The sequence below is a fragment of the Ceratotherium simum genome, chromosome 4 (genome assembly GCF_057802395.1).
Source record: "Ceratotherium simum simum isolate JZ-2026a chromosome 4, ASM5780239v1, whole genome shotgun sequence".
Classification (NCBI taxonomy): Eukaryota; Metazoa; Chordata; class Mammalia; order Perissodactyla; family Rhinocerotidae; genus Ceratotherium; species Ceratotherium simum.
Window position 1 is genome coordinate 18,221,314 of NC_141903.1, and position 24,504 is coordinate 18,245,817.

Consider the following 24,504-nt stretch of genomic DNA (forward strand, 5'->3'; position numbering starts at 1 on the left):
GGCTCAGTCACCTGTCTCAGCAGCTGGGGCCTGAAGAACATTTCATTCTCCCATTTATCCAAACTAGTCTGCTAAAAAATAAAAAAGCAACACTTTACATAGTACTCTTCGAAGGTTGCAGTATATCTTCTGTGTAGCCACCTGGGTTGGCGTTGTTTGTGTACCCTGTAACCCTTGGTCCTTGCAGAGTCCTGTGAGCACTCCATAAATGAGTTACTGTTGCTGCTTTGTCATCCTCACCACCCCCCCACCCACCTGGGGGCGGTTCTTCTAGTCATCCAGCCTGAGGGTTGTATACAAACAGACTCTGAGAGCTACGCAGAGGCCTGGTGATCCTGATTCAATTCTTCTTTTTCACACACATCCCTGGCTCATAATAAAAACTCAAGAAACAAATGCATTCTGTGTTTGAGGAAAGAGTTTAGCTGATTTCTCTTTTTTTCATTATCAGAATCTTTCTTGAATATTTCCTGATGGCCACGGAGAGGTTTCAAAGTGGTCTAAGACATCCTTCCTGTCTAAGAACTTAGGACTGTGGGTCTCTATTTTTTTTTTTTTAACATAGAGACCTTTTGTGACCATCAAAAAATTTTGATAGCCCTAACCCCCAAGCCCTCCTCCCTAAAGTAGTTGTCCTTTCAGTCTCGGTTATTTAAGACAGTAAATTAAAACAAAAAGCTACTATGAATTTGATGCCCTTTTTAAATGGATTTGTAATTTTTTAATCTCAAGAATTCCTACAGAAATTGGAAAACCATCTATGTGTGAGATTTATTTTTACTCTGTCTACAGACAGCATTTTGGTGCATATGGGTCATTATGAACAGGTTGCAATGCTTAATCTACCAATTGGCTTATAGAAACAGCTTGGTATTTGACAATTAAAGCGAGACATTACAAGTTCCAAGTGAGTGGTGTGGATATTAAGAATTATCTACGTTCAAAGGAAGGGAAGATTGCTATGGTCTGTGGTGAACAGGTGGGTCCTTGAACTTTGCAATGAAAGTTTAAGAGACTTGTCAATATGGAAAATTTGCAAAGAAAGCATGCAAAAGGCCCAGAGGGTTTTCTCTGTGGGGAGACAGCATTAAATGCTTACATCAAGCAAAGAACAAGTGCAGGCTTAGAATCAGACTAACCTGGGTGCTCATAAGCTGTGTGACCTTGGGCGTGTTACTTAGCGCAATCAGCACTCAGTTTTCTCTTCAATAGAATGGGGCTAACCTGTTCTGAACACTTTACAGGAGAGTTGGGAAGATCAAATAAGATCAAGTAAACAAGAGGCAGCATTTGCTGAACTGCAATTTTACCAAATAAATAAACATCATTATTTTTTTAGAGGCCTAGATAGGCCCATGGGACTGGGTAGGCCACTGTGTTGATTAGGATTCTTCATTTGCAAGCAACAGAAACGATTCTGGCTAACTTAAGCAAAAGAGAATTATTGCAAAAATGTGGAGGAAGATGAGGTGGAAGGGGGGAAGCACACAATATGGCTTATAAAATCAAAGGAAATCTAAAGACTGGGGCTCAGAAACTAGAACCAGGAGACCTCAGTGCAGTGGGAGAGTATTGGTAGCAATGATTACTTAATGGTCTCATTTGTTTTTCCCTCCTTGAGTCATTTCACTCAAGTCAAAGTCCCACAGGAAGAGAGTCTATTGAGCAGGGCATCTTGATTACAGTCCCAGCAAGACTACGAACTCTCTCACAGAGGAGAGGTAGTTTCCAAAAAGGAAATTAAAGGATTGTTAATGAAAGGAGAGTAGAATGGAAGGTAGGAAGCCAGAAAACAACTATCCACTGCAATAATTTCAAAAGATCATTCATACATTTATGTAATCATACTTATTGATCAACTTGAAATTCATTTGTGAAGAATAGTGGAAAATAAGCCTAGAAAAATAAAAGTTGAGGCTAGAACAAGGGAAATGGCCTTTTCTAGCTACTGGAATATGTTGTAGCCTGTGTGCTTCACCTTGGCCTTGCCAGTGGCCCTGGGACGATGCAGCTTGCCGATTCTGGGCCATAGGTCAGTGAGGAGTACCTTAACCCAGGAGAGTCATTACGTGCTAACTCCTGGCCCACTTTCTTTTTCTTCTATAGACACTGCCATTGACAGTCCTGGGCTAAACTGGGAACTTTGAATTGTTTTATGGTTGCAATAATTGATTTGTCAATAACTTTCCCTTCTCTCTGAGCCTCTGTCACTTCCCCATGGCTCATAAATTATAGGGATCCAATAAATGCTTGAATACATGAATGAATGAATCAATGAATGAATGAATGAAAGGAAGACTATTCTGGCCTGTGTTGGGATCTAGGACTTTGACTACTTTTTTTAATTAGCTGAGCCAAGGAATTTCTTTGCAAGAAGCAGTCCTATTCCCAGGAATCAAGGTTAAGATTTGCACCTGGGACTTTTCCTAATTGCGTGGGGTAGTCTTTACAGAGAGGTCTTCTTTTCCACTCATCATCTATCACCTTTCAATATATACATTTCTAATATCACCCTCTCCAATACAAACCTCACCTCAACAAATCTCTATGGTATGCCTGTTAACACAAGGTATTATGGGAGATGCCCTCGAGGAAGCTGACAGTCAACTAGAGGAAGCGTAGATCTAGCCACCTAAGAGTTAAATGGAGGCATGAGCAGTGTGATGTGGAAGCATGTAAAAAGGAGCTGTTCTAGTTGGCTGAGGTGAAAGGGTCTGTGGGGATTTGGATGGGCTTCATAGGGGAGGTGGCAAAAAAAGCCTCTTAAATGCTAAAAATACGTTTTTAAAATAAAAATCCTGAAAAGAATATCCATCTAGGCAATTTACTGTCTTAATCTCTACCCTTTGCAAGTACCCCACTTCAAAATGCAAATATACTTGGAAGAGGCAACACATTGCATTGCTTATTAGTTATAGTAATTTTTATATATTTTCTATTACATATTAAACAATGAATTCATTTTTTTTTCATTATCAATCCCCTTTTATTTTTAATGTTATGAAAGCACATGTATTGCAAGGAAACCACCTTATGTAATAGTTTCTATAGTACAGAGTGATATATACAGATTTCTTTTATTACAAGTCATTAGGAACCGCATCACAAGACCTAACTTTTTCCCAATTGAAGAGAAACAAAAAAGAAAAAAATCCTATCATGTACTCTCCTGATAGGCAGATGGGGTAGCGGTGTTCTCAATCTGCGCAACTTCATCTCACATTTGCCTGGAGCAATTCTCAATTCTGCCCCATAGGGGACATTTGGCAATGTCTGTAAACATTTTTGGTTGTCACAACTTGGGGGAAAAGGGGAGGGTGCTACTGGCATCAAGTTGGTAAAGGCCAGGAATGCTGTTAAACATCAAAGAATTATCCAGCCCAAAATGTCAAGAGTGCCAAGGTTGAGAGACCCTGGTCTAGAAATGCGTTGACATGCCTCCCAACCAGATGTCTATGTAGACTCTAGAAAAAATGATGAGAGTAAGCCAATGCCTAAAAGCAAAACCTTTCATAAAACATAAAAGTAAATCTTTTAGAAACAATCAAAGAAATAAAAATACTGAATTAAGTAAATCAAAGATCAGCATGACAATATTATGTAATTTAGGTTTTTTTGGGGTTTTTTTGTTTGTTTTTTTTGTGAGGAAGATCAGCCCTGAGCTAACATCCATGCTAATCCTCCTCTTTTTGCTGAGGAAGACCGGCTCTGAGCTAACATCTATTGCCAATCCTCCTCCTTTTTTTTCCCCCAAAGCCCCAGTAGATAGTTGTATGTCATAGTTGCACATCCTTCTAGTTGCTGTGTGTGGGACGCGGCCTCAGCATGGCCAGAGAAGCGGTGCGTCGGTGCGCGCCCAGGATCCGAACCTGGGCCGCCAGTAGTGGAGCGCGCGCACTTAACTGCTAAGCCATGGGGCCGGCCCTGTAATTTAGTTTTTGATTCTTCCTTATTTGACCGAAATTCAGAAGAGTGATGGTGATAATGATGATGGTGATGATTTCTAGGCATTGGGGTTTGCTTGTTTTTTTATTGAGATATAATTGACATATAACAGTATATTAGTTTCAGGTGTACAACATAATGATTTGATATTTGTATATATTGTGAAATGATCACCACAACAAGCCTAGTTAACATCCATCACCATACACAGTCACAAATTTTTTTCTTGTGATGAGAACTTGTAAGATCTACTCTCTTAGCAACTTTCAAATATACAATACAGTATTATTAACTATAGTCACCGTGCTGTACATCACATTCCTTGACTTATTTATTTTTTAACTGGAACTTTGTACCTTTTTACTCCCTTCACCCGTTTTACCCACCCCTCACCCCCTGCCTCTGGCAACCACAAATCTGTCCTCTTGGATTTTTTGTTTTTGTTTCTTTTCAGATTCCACATATATGAGTTCACTTATTATATCAGGTACTTGAGTCTTAGGAAGCGGCAAGGGAAACAAGACCAAGAGGAGATTTCATACGCTAATCTTTCCTTTGTGCATCAAAATAACCCATGGTTTAAGAGAGCAGCCGGCATGGCTCCGGAAGTCCTGGGGTTAAAGCTTCTCTTCCTCCTTTGCTGGCTGCACGTCACTGGGAAAATCACTGAAGCTCCCTAAGACTTCGTTCCTTCATTTGTAAAATAGGGATAGTAATGGCACCACCTGGTAGAGTTATTGTGTGAATTAAAGGAAATAGCATCCATAAAATATTTAGTTGGTTCTTGGCACATAATAAGCATTCAATAAGTGCTGCAGCAATAATAATAATAATAATAATAATAATGGGAGGAGGAGAAAGAGGAACAAATGTATTGATGATAACGATGATGATGATTGGCTTTGGATTCTGATGATGTGAATTGCAGTCGTGGCTCTGTTACCAACCATAAGACAATTGCTTTCCTTCAGTCTCCATTTGCACATCTGTCCAAACCTCTTAAGGTTACTGTGAGAACTAAATGACAGGGGCCTGGCACACAGGAAGTGCTCAAGCTAGGTGAGTCTGGCCTGAAGAACCACAGAGACACACACTCTCCTCTCTGAAGAGGGTTTATCTTTTCCTGCTCCCCGATGGCTCCCCAGGGCTTTTTTCTGTTAGTGAGACTTTCATCAAGGACAGTGCCTTAGATAAAACGCTGGGGCAGAAAGAAAAGTCCTTTAGGTGGGCTTCTTCCACAAGCTAAGAAAGCCTGTGGGGTAGTGAATCAGAACGGAATCAGAAACTCCTGAACGAGGTTAAAATGAGGACTCTGACAGATTTGTAGGACTTAGCAATTCCCCCTACCCCCTCCCATCCTTGGGATCTCCTGGCAGCTCCCTGGGGTGAGCTATAGCAAATCCTTAAAAGCAAGCAATCCTGAGGGGTTGTCTTTGGAGACAGCAGGGCGCCCATCTCCACAGCCCATCATGGGGAGGGAGGAAACGAGCCCAGGGGACAGATATCTAGAAAGAGCTAAGTCGCCTCTCCATGCAGAGAGGCAGACAGATGGAGCACCCAAGGCCAGTGCCCAGAGGAAAAGGAGAACAAGGGACACTTCAGGAGGAAGGTCACTGGGAAGCCCCACTGAGGGACCCGAGAGAGAAACGTCGCCATTGCCGGGAATCCGCCCGGGTGATGCAACAGACAACCGGGACTCTGCAGCAGGATCGTTAGCTCTCAGGCCCCGCAGCTGCTCAGAGCTGAAATGAGTTTGGATTTAAAAGTCAGCAATGAGCCGAGTGGTACGGATCAGGAGTGAAGCACACGGCTTAATCAGGGGCGTGAAAGCAGCTGACGAATTACAGCGTAATTTGTCATCATCTCAGAACTCTGCAAGTGTTTGTCCCCGAAAGAATCGATACCTGGAGGGAAAAGAGCCGTATTTTTAGAAACTCCTGGATGGGTAATTTATTTCAAGTGAGTGGAGAGTTTGTGTATGTTGGCACCCCTACAGATCCAATGGACAGTATATTTACACGAAGCCAGGAAATGCTATCATTTCTTCTAGTCAATTTACCCCTTGGAACAGCTGTACCTTGAAGTTTGCCATGATAAATTCACTCCCCATGCTAAAAGCTCTACCCAGGAAACTATTTCCATCCCACCTTTAGCACAACTTCTATTTGCATAGCATGCTGCACCTTTCAAAACTTCCACATGGGTTCTGTCTTCTGGGGTACAAATGAAATGGACAAGGGAAGTGGTGTTAGCCCCATTCTGTAGATGAGGAAACTGAGGCTCAAGAGTTAAATGCAGTGTTAGTCAAGGTGGGGTAGAATAAGAAAGCACGATCTCCCCACCCCAGTTGTGTTTTCCCCCCATTGAACTATAAGAGACTGTACAACTAAAATACCTAATGAAAGACAAAAAGTGGAGAGTCAAGGATGTGTTTAAAATACTTGGCTACAAGAATGTTCACTGAGGGGCAGTGTGCTGTGCAAATAAAGAACAGAGGGTCTGCAGTCAGACTTGGATTCAAATCTCAGTCCTGGTATGGCCGTGGGCAGCCTAGTCTACCTTTCTGAACCACAGTTTTCCCATCTCTAAAGAGAGATCATTCAAGTTCCTACTTCACTGAATCATTGTAACCTTGAAAATAAATAGTCTGTGTAAAGTTCCCATCACAGTATCTGGCAGAAATAAGAGTTCAGTAAATGCTATTTATTTTGTTTTATTAGCTTCTATTTTCACAGCATTTTTACAATAGCAGAACAAATTGAAACAATGTAAATGTTAAAGGTGAAATGATTAAGTGAAGTATAGTGGCATTCATACAATAGGTTTTTATGCAGATGTTAATAAAGATGTAGAAAAATTTAATAACATAAAAATGTTCAAGATATATGAACACTAAATCTCATTTTTGAAATGCATAGATATATATGTGTGTCCATATATCAATGTGTGTACATGAATATATATTTTTAAACCCCTGGAAGCATTATATACACAGGAATATTAACTGTAGCTTTCTCTAGGTAGTGTGATTTATAGTCTCTTTTTTTTTTTGATCATCTATTTCTGCCCTGCTCAATGTGGTAGCCACTAGCCACACATAGCTATTTAACTTTAAATTAATTAAAATTAAATAAAATTTAAAAATCAATTCCTCAGGGGCTGGCCCCTTGGTGTAGTGGTTAAGTTCAGCACGCTCTGCTTCGGCAGCTGCAGTTCACGGGTTCAGATCCCAGGCACGGACCTATACCACTCGTCAGCCACGCTGTGGCAGCAACCCGTATACAAAATAGAGGAAAATTGGCACAGACGTTAGCTCAGGGCAAATCTTCCTCAGCAAAAAAAAAAAAAAAAAAAAAATCAGTTCCTCAATTATCTGCCACCCTTCAATAGCCACAAACAATTGGTGGCTTCCATACTGGACAGCGCAGACTTAGCACAATTCCATCATTGCAGTAACTTCTATTGGACAATGTGGTCCAGTGAGTCAAACCCAGGCCTGCCAGAGAAATGTGGTCAGGGCAGGGACCTCCCTCTGCTGTGCACCCAACTTTTCATTTGCATCTACTTTCTCCTCCTCAATGAGGATTTAACTTTTTCTTCTAACACATTACAACTATCACAGTGTGACAAAGCAGGGATTACCTTATTTGCAATGGTTCTAACAGTGATTAGCTCTCCCAATGATCCTATTAAAACTAGATCCCTCTGACTTAATAACCTCACAGCATCCTCTCTCTCACAGGAAAAACAGTTTGAACCAGAACGTTTCAACAACACCATCGTGTGTGAGAAACCCAACAACCACCTCAACAAATTTAAGGGTTATCTGTAAGTATCTAATGCCCATGTGCTGCTAATAAATATCTTCTCTGCAACTAGAAAACATTTTTTCTTGAAATGGCCAAACAGATAAGCAGCCAGATCCTGAGGAATTTGATTTCTTTTTATTATAAAGAAAGGCTAGAGAAACCTAAGTAAATTAGGAAACTTTTTCTATTCTTTTTTTGAAGTGACAGTTAATTATCTTGCACGGTTAAATTCACTAATGGTTTTTCTAGAACTCTGGTGAAATAGCATCAAAATCAAGACCACATTCTGATTCAGGGGAAGCAAGTGTGATCTAATTAAGATTGGTTTTCTCAAAGAGCCTGTGTTGCATTACAGATAAGAACAGGGCCTTTGGAGGTTGACAGACCTGGGTTTGAAAGCAGGTTTTATCACTTACAAGCTGTGTGACCTTGAGTAAATTAATTAACCTCTCTGGGCCTTGGTTTCTACATCTGTAAAATAAAGATTATAATATCTACATCACAGGATCTTTCTTTTCTGAGAATTAACTTGTTTATCGTAGGCTAAGCCCTTAGCACAGCAACTGGCACAGAGTAAATACTCTGTTAATGGTGGATGCTGCTGTTGTTATTGTTGTTATTATTCCTCAGCTTTGGTTCTGAGAATTTTACTGTAATTCTGGTCCCATATCAGACTACCAGTCTTATTACAAAAAAAGACCAAAAAAGAGCAATGATAAAAGACGTAAATAAATGCCCCTAGAGCTTTAACAGTTTTTAGAGTACTTGCACAGAACATCATCTCATTCCATCTGCGCAACAACCCAGGAAAGTGAGTATTATGATCCTCATTTTTCAGGTAGGGAATCTGATCATCTAAGAGTTTTCAAGATTCACCCAAAGGCACACAGCAGGTGCAAGACAAAGCCAGGACTTATATCCAGGTCTTTTCACTCCAACCCGTGTGTTCTCCATTGTCGCGCATGCAGAGCTCAGCCATGTTATGGCGGCTTCTCTACCAATAGGGGCTGGAAGGAGGCTTTAGAAGGCTTCTTGGAAGGCAGATGTCTATGCTTACCCTCCACCCACATTTTCTCAGGCTGCATAGGATGTCATGAGGAGCAACATGAGAGGGCAAAGGATAAGAACAATGTAAGAGAAATAGCAGCTTTTAAACTCAATTACTTTCAAAATGCAGAGAGAGAGCAGATAGAGACAGGCAGAGAGGGCCTGGGCTCCCGGGGAAGGGGAGGATTCATTGCAGGCATCTGGCAAGGTAGAGCTTGCCGCCTGCCCCGACAGGGAGTCCGCCCCTCAGGCCCAAGGTCCGTGGATCTGGGTCATCCCAGGCATCCCAGGAGAATGCCTGGAGCCATTCTCCTTCCTCTTAGAGAACAGCCTCTTTGCTGGGTTTCTGTGTGTGATCCTCTCTCCCTCAAACAACTCGGACCAGCTGCCTGCCTTTCTCAGCTTTCAACCTGGGCTCTGTCCTCCCATCTGAGAACTTTCCCAGCTCCACTCAACCACCGGCACCTCCTCTTCCTGGTTGCTGCCCCTGGAGACCAGTCTTTACCCCCACCCTGCCCAGGCCTCAGGGATGAGCCCTACAAAGTTCAGTTGACCAGCCCAGTAGCCAACCCATGAGATGATGGAGACTTCTCCACTGTGGTCCTGCTTCCCCATCAGGCTCTGAGACTGTCTTTAATCCCAGCACCACGGGTGCTCTGCACTCTCTTCCTGAGCAAACCCAGGGGTCTGATGCCTCCCGGTTTCCCAGAAGCTTCTTTGGGTCCTCTTAATTTAGGAGCTCTCCTGTGACTGCCCAGGCTGGCTAGAAAATGAACAGCTTTTAACGCTTTGTGTGAAGATTAGGGGTGTCAGATTGGCAAAGGTAACTTTTAAACAATAAGATCTCTATAGAGCTCTTATTCTCAACACCGCCCCCCTCCACCACCACCAGGGGAACTTTGGAAATGTCTGGACACATTTTTGATTGTCACAACTGGGGAGAAGTGCTGCCAGCATCCAGTGGGTAGAGGCCAGGGATTCTGCTAAACATCCTACAATGCACAGGACAGCCCCCACAACACAGAAGGATCCCACCCAAAATGTCAATAGTGTCAAGGTCGAGAAATGCTGCTCTCAAGTCAGTTAAATAAAACGTCCTTGTAAACGAACAACAACAACTATAAGAGCAGCCAGGAGACAGATAATCCTTTTCTACCGGTCACTGAAAAAGGAACTTTACGAGTGGGAGAAGTAGAAGCCACTACCATATGTTATCACCTCAGAGCATCATAAACATGTTCCTTAAACCACTAGCCACTGACAGTGACTCATTCAAGATCCTATCCACAGCCAGCCCCTCCTTGATAAGAAGTGGACCCTAAACTTCAGCCATTCTTGGACCACCTTTATGGTTTGTATCATATTCATAAAACATCTATACTTTACCAGATTTTTAATTGGCTTATTTTTGTCTTAATTTATTTCAAATGGAAAATTTATATCACTGGCCATAGGGGAAACCAGTATCACTTGCCATACAAAGAAGGTAATGGTAAAATTCATAAAATGAAATCACGACAATGATTATATTCTAACTATTAACTATAACTTGCCAAAGCTGCCTCTGTGTTGGAAAGTACAATAAGTAAGTGCTAGAAAAGAGTTAATGATATGCTAGCACCAAACTGAGACATCCCCTCGTTAGAGTCAGAAGAACTGCAAATGGAAATGACTCTCTGATTCAGTGTAAGTTAACGGGGTGTTACTTAGGGGACCCCAGTGTAGTGAAAACCACATGAGGGTTGGTGTCCTGGGTTCCCAAGTCCCAGGATGCCCCATGTGCTAAGTGTGTGACGTTGGAAAAATCTCTCACCCTCTCTGACCAGCTTTTTCACCAGTAAGATAATGACCCTGCTAACTTCCCAGAGCTATGAAGAGTCAAATAAAATAAGTAAATGTAGTTTATAAACACAGTAAGGAATGATTGGTATTAAAAGGCACATTGAGTGGCAATACAGCACTCTGGAGCCAGACTTCCTGGGTTTGAATCCCCATTCTGCCACTTACCAGCTCTATGAACTCGCCTCAGTTTCCCTATCTATAAAGTGGGTATCATAACATGACCTATCTTATCAGGTTGTTATGAGGCTTAATTGAGTTAATTCATGGAAACACTTATAACCAGACCTAGAGAAATGAAGTACTAAAGACGTGGAAAGAGAAAACCTCTGAAGGGTTCAGATTATCATTTTTCTGTTCTCCCCAATGTTGTGGGGAAGTTACATTTAAAGTTCCTGAAAATCCCAAAGGAAAGGCATAGAATAGAAAAAAGATCAGACCCCAGGTAATGACTGGTGTTGGTTGGATTCAGAAGTTTCTAGTGTGAGGTGGAAAACTGCAGTGCTCCCTGAGACTTGAGAGAGGAGAAAACTCCCTCTCCACTTTACGAAGCTACCTCCCAGGACATCTCTCAAAGGGCCACTGTCCACTTCCTGCGCAGTCTGTTTACTTCACAAGAGACGGAGCAAGAGGAGGACAGTTCAGGAGAGAGACCGAGTGAGAGATGCCCCTCAGACGAGAGGGGACTGCAGTGCCGCCCCTCCTCACTCATCTCAAGGTGTGAGAGGCAGGGCTGTCTGGCCTCTTCTGTGGACTTGGACCCCAGCTTGTGCGATTCTGGTCCCAGCCGCTAGGGGGAGTGAGCATGTGAACACAGCCTAAGGCGACTCAGCACCAGTCTTGCAGGGCCAGAAGCCAGTTCCCCCACACCTGGCCCCTAAAACGATTTACTGGGTGTGAAAATGGAAGCCAAGGCTTTTTCAGTGGAGTTCTGCCTTTAGGTGAGTAAATGATGACTTCCTTAGGGGTGGATAATTCCCTTCTAATGGGCCAGGCCCCACCAGGCCTCCCAGGAGCAATGAAGAGGCACTTGAACATGAAGGTTAAAATCTGAGTTAATATCCCCCTTCTGAAAAAGAGGGAGGGGAGGGATCGTGTTCATTCCCCACTTCTAGTTCTGTGACACTAACCAGTGACAGGATGGAGAGGCCACCAAACCACTCCCTGTCTTTCCTCATCCCCAGGGAGCATCCTAACCAGTCCAGGACCGGCTTTGGCAGTGAGAGTCTTCTGCTTCGAGGCTGCACCATCAGGAACACCGAAGTTGCTGTTGGCATTGTCATCTATGCAGGTCATTGACCCTGAATAGCCTTTTTTTGTCCCCTTATTCTCCCTCCCTCCTCCAAATCCATCTTCAGCCAGTGGGAACTCGTTAACAGTTCTAAGCGGGTAGAGTCATGTAAATTCCTATTTCTCAGCTAAGCAAACTGAGACTGAGAATCACTCGGCTCACTTGGTCCACAGGGGACATAGTTAGATTCCAGGTCAACACGACCCATCTGAACAAGACAGGGAAAGGGATTCTCACTCATTCACCTCTCATGGTTTTGTGACACTAACTATAGGCAGGATGAAGAGTGTCTTAAGCCTGAGGAATATCCTCACCAAACTTAACAGCTTCACCTTTTTGTGAAAATTGTGCTTCAATTCCCTCATCTATGCAATGGGATGAATATTTGTCTCTGCCTCACAGAGCACTCATGAGAATCAAGTGACCCAGTGCATGAGTGCCCAGCACTGTGTCTGTCTAGCAAATGAGGGCTCAATGGGTTTTAGCAGTTGCTTTTGCAGTTATGTTTTTACTATTATCTTTATTTATTTTAGGGTGGTCTGTCTCTCCTTCCCACTTTGATTTTGCTTTCCAACAAAAAAATATAGCAGCGCTTCTCACGATGCAATCTAAAGTCGTAGAGGGCAGTCTTGGGACTGCTGTATGCCCAGTACCTGGCGCCCAGCCCTCGGCTGGTGCTCAGTCAGGATCTGTTGTGTCAACAGCTGCAGACTTCTTTCTCTGGAGAGAAGACAGTCTCCCTGGAGTGTCTGCCTTCACTGGAAAACTGCAGAGTTCGTTTCCCTGGCTCTTTCACTCACTGGGACAGCTTGAAATATTTTGCTATTTTGTTGTTTTGTTTGATTCGTTTTAGAATTAGTAGAACCCCACTTTTGATGGACATAGAAGAGCATTTAAATCAATCTACCCTAAGATTCACTATTTGGGGCTGTCAAAGAAAAACAAGTTTTTAAAAAAATAATGTCACAATCTAGCTACCTTTCCCTGATTTGGTGGAGGGGGGTTGTCAGTTCAGGTGGCTGCTCTCAAGAGTCTTTGGCAATGGAGTACAATGCCATCTGGTAGACCAACTACAGATGAACTCTGCAGCAATCTCTGCCCCACCAAAACACCCACGCAGGCTTGGAGTTTGCTTCTCTGCCTGATCAGAAGCAAGACTCTGAGTGGGTGATGGGAGTGGTATGTGAGGGGGCAGGTTTGGAGAGAGAGTTATTCGCGGCTCTGAGGAGTTAGGCTCCCTGAGGGTGAAATCCACTCACTTGGCAGCCTGTTTGTTAAGCTTTCAACACATGGGGACTAATAGTTCCTAACTGGCAGAGATGATCTGTGACAAGGGTTTAGCACAATTCCTGGCATACATTAGGCTCTCAAAAAGTGTGACCAAAAGTAGTACTAATTGTTTTTAGTATTTATTATCTAGAGCAGGAGTTCTTAACATTGGCACTATTGTCATTTTGGTCCAGATTGTTCTTTGTGGTAGGATGCTGTCCTGTAGGATGATTAGCAGCATCCCTGGCCTCTACCCACTAGATACCATTAACACCACCTCCTCAAGAAGTGACACCCAAAAATTTCTCAAGACTTTGACAATTGTCCCCTGGGGGGTAAACTCCTCTGGCTGAGAACAACTAGTCTAGACTCATATTTTCTCCCTTGATAATGTAGATGGACAAAATAGGAGCACCTCAGAGTCCAAGGCCCAAAAAGGCCAAGTTGAGCCTTCCAGAAGGAAGAGATCCAGCATGGAGGTGTGTGCTCCTCACAGCAAACATTTATTGAGCCCCTACTGTGTACAAGGAAGTAATTTAGGTGCTTTGTGTATATTAGTTCACTCCCCCACCCCAAACACACACACAACCATTAGCTCCCATTTTACAGATGAGGAATTGACATACAAAGGGATTAATTCACCAAAAGTCACTTATCTCCTGAGATTAATTCCCTGTAACCTAAGGTCGAGTGTCTGTAGAGCCAAGCTCTGTCTGGTGCAAGAGCCCGTGTTCTAAGCACTGCACCATACTTCCTCTCCCTTGAGCCCAACCCTTGCCAAAAGAACAGAGGGATCTCAGAAGGTGAGGAGCAGGTGGGTGAAGAGGGTGGTCCCAGGACCCCTTATATAGGATGAGCCTGAGGCAGGCAGGAAGGCCACCACTCCACCAGCCTCATTGTGCTCATTGTGCCGCGGAAACCCCGTCACAACTGCAGAGAATTGAGTCTAATAAGCCTAGAGTTTCTCACTCCTACTGTTTTGTTAGCACTTGAAATCCACAAGGCAACCAGCTAAAGAGCCTTAAAATCACTCACTACCGAAGCCAAAATATTGGTTTTCTTTAATTTTGCACATAAAATATGAGACTGGCATTTTTTAATCTGACTGCTGAGGAGTCCAGCATGGTAGTTAAAATTTAACAGCCCAAAAGACAGGCTCTGTCTAAAGACAAAGCCTCAGTCTGACTCTCAGCTCTTAGCTGTATGCTTGGGAACTGCAGATTGGTGGAAGGAGAAGCAGACAGCGAGTCAGAATCCTGGGCTCTCAACGTGGCTCTGGTGTTCATTTATTCTTTCGCTTTGGGCGGGTCCCTTCCACTCTTTGGTCCTCAGTTTCTCCAGCTGGAAAAAGGAGTGACTGGATGAGATGGTAGTTTTCAAATGTTCTTTGAACAAAATTTTATGCAGACGTCCAAGATAGGGGTGGAACTGCTCAGGGTTAATGCTGGGTGGAGGCCTTTGGCGCCTATCACTCTTGCACAAGCAACACCAACACCTTAGGCAAAGAAACAAGTATGAAAACTACTGGCCACAAACACTGTCTGTCCCAGGGCCTTTGCATGCACTGTTCCCAGCCTAAAACCCTTTTCTCTCAACTCTTCTCTCTCCCTTCAGGTCTCCCTTAAATGTCACCTCCTCTGAGAAGCTTTCCCTGACATGCTCTCCAACACCATCTCTTATTTATTATCTTGTTTAATAAATCTTAATCTCAAATCTTAAATCTTGTTTATTGTTTATTTCATGGGACTTATTACTAACTGTAATTATCTTCTTTGTTTCCTTGATTATTTTCACCAGAATGTGAGATGTCTGTCTTGCCACTGTATGCCACCACTAACCCATAACAGTGCCTCTGTGCAAATTAGAGAAAGATAGCCCTTCCTCAAGACAGCTTACTGTCATTCGTCAGAAGTGTGTCATAGTAAATTTATAAATCTCTGACAACTACAAAATGAAGGGTACCTTCATTTTGTGCAGTGCACAACCTGTGCGTGGTTGCTCTGTCAGTGCCCACCACAGTGTCTGCCATGTAGGAGATGCCTAATAAATACCTGCTGTCAAAGTGTGTGAGGCCCCTACAGCTCTTCTCAGCAACCTCCCTGCAGCAGGACAGATTCAGGCTAGAGAATGAAACCTCCCTTTTATTATAAGCTCCCATGAGAAGAGCAGAGGGTACCATCCCGGCCAGAGGCAAACAGGGCCAAGGACTGATTACCTCATTTTTCTCTCAAAGGCCATGAGACAAAAGCCATGCTGAACAACAGTGGCCCACGGTACAAACGCAGCAAGATCGAGCGGCGCATGAACATCGACATCTTCTTCTGTATCGGGCTCCTCTTCCTCATGTGCCTCATTGGAGCTGTAGGTATGGAATGTTCTGGAAAGAACAACACCATAGTAATCTTCTGTCTCTTTAGGCAAGTTGCTCCAGCTCTCTGAGCCTTGGTTTCCTCATCTATAAAATAGAGTTAATAAAAAATAAAGCCTAGCCTGTACAGGCATACCTCAGAGCTATTGTGGGTTAGGTTCCAGACCACCGCAATGAAGCGGATATTGCAATAAAGTGAGTCACATGAATTTTTTGGTGTCCCAGTGCATATAGAAGTTACGTTTACACTATACTGTAGTCTATTAAGTGTGCAATAGCCTTATGTCTAAAAAAGCAATGTACCTACCTCAATTAAAAAATACTTCATTGCTAAAAAATGCGAACCATCATCTGAGCCTTCAGCGAGTCATAATCTTTTTGCTGGTGGAGGGTCTTGCCTCAATGTTGATGGCTGCTGCGTGATCAGGGAGGTGCTTGCTGAAGGTTGGGGTGGCTGTGGCAATTTCTTAAGATAAGACAACAGTGAAGTTTGCTGTATCAATGGACTCTTCCTTTCAGGGATGATTTCTCTGTAGCGTGCGATGCTGTTTGATAGCATTTTACCCACAGTAGAACTTCTTTCGAAATTGGAGTCAATCCTCTCGAGCTCTGCTGCTGCTTTACCAGCTAAGTTTATGTAATATTCTAAATCCTTTGTTGTCATTTCAACCATCTTAACAGCATCTTCACCAGGAGTAGATTCCATCTTGAGAAATCATTTTCTTTGCTCATCCATAAGAAGCAACTCCTCAGCCGTTAAGGTTTTTATCATGAAATTACATGAATTGTGAGCTTCTAAGGGTTCCTTCCTCCATCTTCAAAGTGCATTACTCCAACCTCTGCTCACATTTCCTTCTCCTTTTCTGTAGTGGTTTCTCCCTCTGCCTCGCTTCTGTAAGGATGCTCGTAATTACACCATTGGGTCCACCTGGATAATCCAGGTTACTCTTTCGAATCTCAAGATCCTTAACCACATCTGCAAAGATATGCTATCTTATATTTTGCCATATAGGATAGCATATTCACAGGGCCCAGGGATTAGGACGTGGACATCTTAGGGGGCCATTATTCATCCTACGACAGGTATTACAGAAGCATCAAGGAAGGAAGTCTTCCTTGAGGAGGTAGCTGCTAGAGCTGATCCCCAAATGCAGTAGGCATTCACCAAAAGAGGTAGGTGGATGGAGCAGGATGGGACAGGCAGCTGTGAAAAGAAAGAGAGAAGTCACCCTTAGTCCCAGGGAAAGGGCATGCAAGGCACAGAGATAGGAAGGAGAATCATTTTATGCAAAAGAGCAGTTGGCTGTTTGGTGCCAACAGCAAGACCAAGAATGAAGACCTGATTAGAACCAGGCTGTGGCCGAGTTCTACAACTGCTGAGTGTGGGGAGCTGGGGAGGTAGAGACATGAGGCTCTGAGCCATTTAAGTTGCTCCTCGGAGTGTAGGCAAAGAGAGAGCCTCACTCTTACCTGCTCTCCCCCTCTATGGCTTAACTCTAAGGGTGGTTCTCAGCACCCTAAAGGAGGCCCCAAAAAGAAACGGGGAAGATTAAGAGAAAGAACTCATGTGCTGAGTCAAGAACCCCCCGCTGACTCCAAACTCATGAGCAGCAATGATGTTTGCTCTTTACCTGCCTTCATCAGAAATCATACCCATCACTGTTTTTTAAGGATAGTGTCTGAAAGGCTAAGACCTCCCTAGGGCCCAGAGAGATTTTGGGTGACACTGCAGTGAAGACGGTGGGATTTAGTCTTCTGGGTGGCCTGGAGTTGTTAATTAATATGTTTCCCAGATGTGTCTAACAGCACTCCACATGAGGGGGCTCACAGCTGGAAGAGGAGCACCTGGAGGGAGAGGCAAGCAGAAAAGCAAGAAAACTGTCCCCCGTGTGGCCACCTCCGTGCCCTCTAGATGCTGCAGGAGCTGTTGCCTCTACTTTAGGACAGGTTTTTCAGGGAATGTCAGAGCTGGAAAGGACATTTGAGATCATCTCACTGTGTCTCCAGAGAAAGGAAGTTAATGATTAAAAGGTCCCACAGTGAGATAAGGTACAGACAAACCAGAATCAGCTTGGCCGACTGCCCAGAATAATAAGTAAATTGAGAAAGGAGTGGAAAGGGGGCAGAATTCTATTCTATCTGAGAATGATGACTCATACACGGTGAGGGGCCTCTGTTGGCACCTGCAGGAGGTGAAACTCTCGAGTGAGTGTGAGCACCATTCCAGGGTTCTTTATCACATGTTTAGTTTGATTGTGTATAAGTGGTGTTTCTTTTTCCTTTGCCCATAATGCCCTCCCCTGGCCTTTCTGATCACCCAACACCCACCCAGGCTCCAGGACCCCTCCAGGCCTCCTCCTCCATGAGGCTTCTCTCATGGTCTCTGCTTCCTCTGAAGACCAGAGGCCCTTACTCCATGCCAGGTATTGGCCCTGAGTCATTTGCTCTATAATATTACTTTCAAATAACCTTGTGTCTGTAAGTCTCCTCTCTTCTACTACATGTGATGGCATTTGGCCCAACCTCCTGGGCAAAGAAGCTTCTTGGAGGCAGGGGAGCATTCTCCGTGCCTTTTATTCCCTGTAGGTCCTACCCTGCAGCTGAGCGCATTATTATTTTCACAATATCCCTAAGGAGAAGATATTATTACTAATTAACAGATGAGGATGCTGAGATTCAGAAAGCTCTGTAGCAGGTGCTGCATGTACTTCATTTTATTAATCCTCAGATGATGGGCATTGTTATCTGCATTTGCAGGCAAGGAAAGGGAGGATTTTGTCTGCATCTGGTGCTGTTACTGTGGGCTTTCATAGCATTCCAGACTCTGGCATAGCACCTCGCACACTGTATGGGATTTGTCCCTTTACATCTGGCTCCCTGACTTGGTAGGAAACTCCTCAAGGACAAGAACTAGGACCGATTCCTTCTTGAATAGAGAGAGCCAGGGAGGAGTGGATGAACAGAGAGATGGATGCATGGATGGATGGATGGATGGATAAGTATGTGGTTGTATGAATAGATGGATGGATGGATGGATGAATGAGTAGGTGAATGGATGGATGGTTAGATGAATGGATGAGTATACGCGTGGAGGAAAAAGTGGGGCTAGGGTTCAAGTCTATCAAGACTCCACAGCCGTGCATTTTCCACCACACAACTGAAAAGAACTCATGTCCCTTTCTCTCTTTCTTAACCTTGTATAACAGGACTTCGTCAAAATGTAAGTAATCCTCATGCTGGTGTTTTCTGGAAGGACAGACTTAATGCCTATCAAGAGATTGAAATGTAGGTTATATGAAGGACCACTTTAGAACTAACTGAATACACAAACACACACACAGCTATGTTGTATAGAATAAGGATGGGCTCCTCCAAAGCACACTCATTTCGGGGAATAGGCCAAGGGCTGATGTAATTAACCAACTTTAGGACTAAGTGGAGATTCTGCCTCATCCTGGCTCTGCTTCCTCTCAGGTCACACCCTCTGGAATGGGACCTTTAGTGAACACCCTCCCTTCGATGTGCCAGATGCTGATGGCAGCTTTGTTCCCCTTGCTCTTGGGGGCTTCTACATGTTCCTCACAATGATCATCCTGCTCCAGGTAGGAAACCCTCCTAAATAGGGGCTCAAGGAGACCTGTGGCCAATACCCGCACAACTTTGAAAAATAAAGAAAAATCAGTGCTGGCCCCAAGAAAAAAACTAACTGGACTGAGTTGGGGAAATGTTCACTGCTTTCCTGTGGGTCTTTGAAAGTATGCACATTTGGGGTAATGTCAGGACCAGCCTTGCCTTGAGGAGGGCACCCTGTCCCCAGATAATAGTGGAGGAAGATATCGGTCAGGCTTTTCTATTTAAGAGTATGATTACAGCAGTGATCCATGTGTGCCATAGAACAAGTAAAACCCTAATGACCTGGGAACAAAAGAAGTAGCACAGAGAACTACCCGAGAGCTCTCAAGCCCCAAGCATTGAGAGAAAGAAACCACAGATTAGTGTTTTTTTTGATAGGTTGAGATGGAAAAAAACAGAACTGGCCCTATGTAAGAGAAAAAAACCCAAAACATAGAGCATCTACAATAGAGAGGACAAAAGGGATAAAGAGATGACTAAAAAAATCTTCAGCCTCTCTAAGAAAGTACAATCTAGGAAAAAATTAGGGAAGTTGTAGTTTTGTTTTGATGAAGCTCCTTCTACATTTGATTTCTTGTAGTATTTGAGGGTGTTTCATTGATCTCTTACTGGTAAAGCTTTTTCCATCATTACTTCATTCATTCATTCAGCAGAATAATCTTTTTCATATACAAGTCAGATCATACCCGCCTCTGCACAGAGCTGCCTGATGGTTTCACACCAGCTCAAAGTGAAATCCGCAGCCAACAAAGCCCTCAGTGATCTGGACCCTGCCTCCCTCCCTGGCTTTATCTCCTGCTCATTCACGTCCGGGGCCTGCTTACACTTACCCCCAGACACCCGGCCTGCTCCCAAAGCCAGCCTTTGCCCAGAACGCTCCTCCTCCCACAGATCACCTCAAGACTCACACATTCATTTCTGCAGGTCTCTGCTCAAAGGTCACGATTTATGAAAGAGTCCCTCCCAGCCATCACCCTCTACTCTCTTTACTTTTCTTTATCTTCTTCATGAGACTTACTACCACCCGATATATATTTATTTGTTTGTTTACTGGAATGTGAGGTCTTCAAGGCCAGGGATTTTGTTCTGTTCACTGCCGTTTCCAGGACCTAGAACAGCATCTGACACACAGCAAGCACTCGATATACTAGGTATTGAATCCATGAACAGTAATCAACAATGGGTCTGAACACCTGTAAAAGGGAGTGGCAGCAAGATCCGAGGGGTCAGGAGACTCTGGACAGGGGCACCAGAGCTCCTCACCCCGTTACCGCTCAGTAATCAAACAACCAGTGGTGAGAGCCAACCTTGGACCAGACATCCCAGGTTGAAGACATATCTCTTTTTCAGATTCCCCTAAAAATTCCAAGGGAGGCATGAAGTCATTGATCTTTAATTTCTCAGAGAAAGTCCATCCTGTGAGCTGACCTCCGTTTTCCATTAAATGCCGTTGCTACCCACTTGTGAGGGTCCTGAGATGGGGAACCTGCCTGGTTTCTGACACGGTGGGAATCATTCTCCCCACAGGTGCTGATCCCAGTCTCCCTGTACGTGTCCATTGAGCTGGTGAAGCTCGGGCAAGTCTGGTTCCTGCACAACGACCTTGACCTGTATGATGAGGAGTCCGATTTGTCCATTCAGTGTCGAGCCCTCAATGTCACCGAGGACTTGGGCCAGATCCAGTACATCTTCTCTGACAAGACAGGGACGCTGACTGAGAACAAGATGGTGTTCCGGCGTTGTACCATCATGGGTAGCGAGTATTCTCACCAAGAAAATGGTACGAGGCCTCTCAAGGGCCCCCACGCCTCTTTCTAAGGGAATCACCTGCTCTCCTAAGAAAATAGCAATAAAAGACTTCATCCTGGCTACCCACAGAGGCCGTGTGGCTTTGTGGCCAGCTGCTCCCTGGAGCACTGTGGGCTTCCTTGTCACAGATCAGTGCTCATCTTATCACCTGTAAACTTTCATTTGTTCACAAAGGCTATCAGTGATCTCCTTTGTTCGCCTCCAGTCAATCTTTATCTGGTGCACGCATACACAGGATTTTATCTGTCAGAAATGGGCTGGGGACGTGTCCCAATTATGTGGCAGTCATACAGCCAAGTTTTGAGAATTTCTCAGGTCACTCTACCTGACATGTCAGGACAGGCCCAGGTCTAGGCACATGGTCAGATTCGATACGTCTGGGAAATGCTTTCCATGCTAACTGATCTCTTGGGTTTTCACTGAGACAAAGCTTCAACTTAGGAGCTATGGGTCTAAAATGCCTGGACTGCCATCTTGTATGGACTGAAGGTGGCCTATAAAGCTGACCTGATTCCCTCAGCACACCACCCCCCCCACACACACACACACACTCATTCTAACTAAGAGGAGAAACTCTCAAGAGAGCAGCATTCATTCTTTTGAGTGGGAGAGATGGAGAAAGATAAAGGAGGAGATATTATAGGCAGCCCGATCCCCTTTGCCACATGGCAATCATTTACATGGGAGCTTCTGACCTCTTTTTAATAATAATCACAGCTGCCATTACCAGTGCTTAGAGTATGTTAGTCACTGTAACGTATTATATCATTGTCTTCAGAACAACCCTATGAGTGGGGTACTTTTTTAAAACCCCTAATTGAGGAAATAGAGGCACAGGTTTAGTCAAAGCTCAAAATCACATAGCTAGGATTTGAACCTGTGCGGCTTAGTTGCACCCCTCCTCCTCCAGTCAGGGTAGCCCCCTGCCTATTTTCCAGAGCAGCACAGTGCTCTTAACTCCACCTTGAAGTCTGGCGTCTCCCCAACCATGACCTGGCCGAGGTATGGCTGGTGCGATAACAGGACTCCTTTCTTGCAGCCAAGCGACTGGAGACCCCAAAGGAGCTGGACTCAGACAGTGAAGAGTGGACCCAATACCGCTGGCTGTCCTTCCCAGCCAGATGGGCCCAGGGCCCAGCAACGATGAGAGGCCAAAGAGGGGCCCAGTCTCTGAGGAGGTGCCACAGTGCCCGGGTACCCCTCCAAGGACACTCCCGACAAAGGTCCATGGGGCGCCGTGAAAGTGCATTGTCTCCTGTGGCCTTCAGCAGCTCCATAGTAAGTCTCTGCCTTTTCCTCTTTGAATTGCAAGTGGCCTCTATTGGGGAGACACGGGAGAGGGCTCTGGGGTGTGAAAGAGGTAAGACTGTATAAACCCCGAAAAACTCTCAAAATGGCAGCCCTTGGTCTTGTATGTAATCCACATATATGTTTTGTTGGGTGTATACAATTCTTGTTAATTCCAAATGTTCAGTGTTTAGAAATTGAAAGATTTCATATAAACGTAGATTTCTGGCTTCTCTTTAAAAACTGAAATTGGAAAGATTCTCCTCACTAAGCCAGCATTTCCTCATAGCAATGATTGGCTTGAATTAAGGAATTGATGCCACGTAGACTGGACGTGCAGTCTTCAGTTCATCACAGCCCACCACCCTCCTTCTCTGTTTATCCCCATCACCAAGCTGAGGGCCAGCAGCATGCTCATTGTGTGTGTTTTTCCAACAATACAGTTAAAAAGAAAGAGAAATATTTGTCATGTTTATGTTTCTATAAAGTGGAAGAACAAAAGATCAGCCTGTAAGGCTTATGCATTTCAAGAAAAATGAGAGAATGTGATCATCATCATAAAAGATGATCTTAGAGCCAGCCCTAATGGCCTAGTGGTTAAAGTTCAGTGTGCTCCCCTTCGGCGGCCCGGGTTCGGTTCCTGGGCGCAGAACCACACCACTTGTCTTTCGGTAGCCATGCTATGGTGGCGGCTCACATAGAAGAACTAGAAGCCCTTACAACTAGAATATACAACTATGCACTGGGGCTTTGGGAAGGAAGGAAAAAAAAAAAAGAGAGAGAGGAAGATTGGCAACAGATGTTAGCTCAGGGCGAATCTATCCCAGCAAAAAAAAAAAAAAAAAAGAGTCTTAAATTGTTATGAAGCAAAGAACATCTATGTCAAAATTACCCAGCCCACTTCACTCCCTTAGGTTACCTGCCTGGCCCCTATGACATTCCACTTTGCAAGTTTGGTTTAGGGCTGGCTGCGTATGGTCCCTTCACATGTGATCCACGAGCACAGCCATCACTAAACGTCCAGGTAGCAGGTGAAGAAATTGAGTTCCTTCCCCAAGATTACATAGCATCGCCTAGAACTCAAGGCCAGAACCAAGGCCTCATATCCCATTTCACTTTCCTCTGCACCATGCTCTTTCTCTAGGGAACACATCATATGGAATCTTCTGCACGTACAGAAAAGGCCACAGGGAACCCCATCTAGGTTGAACAAGACACACATATTAATAGAGGGACCTGAACTGCTATTATCCCGTTATTAGAACATTAGATTTTCAAAATGATCCTTTTAATTTCCTTCCAGTCTTTTATTTCCCCATTAATACACACATAACTACATATATTTAACATTTTTGCAGTCACAATATATATAAATTATAGGTGCTGGGGTTTTTGTTAATCTGACACGATATCAAAAGCATTTTCCATATTGCTACCCAGTATTCATAACCCAGGACTATGTTTTCTGACTGTAACAAAAAAGAAATGCTGTCAGTCTATGTGTTCTGGGTTGTTCCTTCTCTAACTTTGGGTGAGTACAAAGTTGAGTTAATTCTCTTGTGTTATTATCATTCACAGAAATGCAACATTAGCAAGGATGAAACAATAACAATGTGTTTATTTATTTATTTATTTATTTATTTGGTGAGGAAGATCAGCCCTGAGCTAACATCCGTGCCAATCCTCCTCTTTTTGCTGAGGAAGACCAGCTCTGAGCTAACTTCTATTGCTAATCCTCGTCCTTTTTATTTTTTCCCCCAAAGCCCCAGTAGATAGCTGTATGTCATAGTTGCACATCCTTCTAGTTGCTGTATGTGGGACGCGGCCTCAGCATGGCCGGAGAAGAGGTGCATCGCTGCGCACCTGGGATCTGAACCCGGGCCGCCAGTAGCAGAGCGCGCGCACTTAACCGCTAAGCCACGGGGCCGGCCCTAACAATGTGTTAAGACATATGATGCTCATAAACGAACAAGAGGAATGATCCATAGATGCCTTTAGGAAGATTTTTGTTTTTTTGTTTCTTTTTGATTTCCCAAGTTGGATAACAGGACATGCATATTGTCAAGTCTTTCTGTTCTTTAACTCTGTCCCCTCTGAATGGAATGCTCTTCCCCCAGCTCTTTATCTAAGTATTTAAACAATGAATTCAGTGAGTTCTCATTACGCACAGCTTCTAGGCCTTGTACTCTTTGTGTCTTTTGGCACTT

The 24,504-nt window shown here is 44.0% G+C and overlaps 1 protein-coding gene across 4 annotated transcripts in view; it reads left to right on the forward strand.

Moving 5' to 3' along the window:
• The window catches only part of ATP10B (ATPase phospholipid transporting 10B (putative)), a 300,183-nt gene that overhangs the window by 223,455 nt on the left and 52,224 nt on the right, over window positions 1-24,504 (forward strand). For all 4 annotated transcript variants that reach the window (XM_087429455.1, XM_087429456.1, XM_087429457.1 and 1 more), the window contains 6 exons: window positions 7,688-7,773; window positions 11,825-11,931; window positions 15,434-15,565; window positions 19,043-19,170; window positions 20,729-20,981; window positions 22,050-22,288. In XM_087429455.1, coding sequence (XP_087285581.1) covers window positions 7,688-7,773; window positions 11,825-11,931; window positions 15,434-15,565; window positions 19,043-19,170; window positions 20,729-20,981; window positions 22,050-22,288 — 945 coding nt within the window. The remainder of the gene's footprint in view (window positions 1-7,687; window positions 7,774-11,824; window positions 11,932-15,433; window positions 15,566-19,042; window positions 19,171-20,728; window positions 20,982-22,049; window positions 22,289-24,504) is intronic.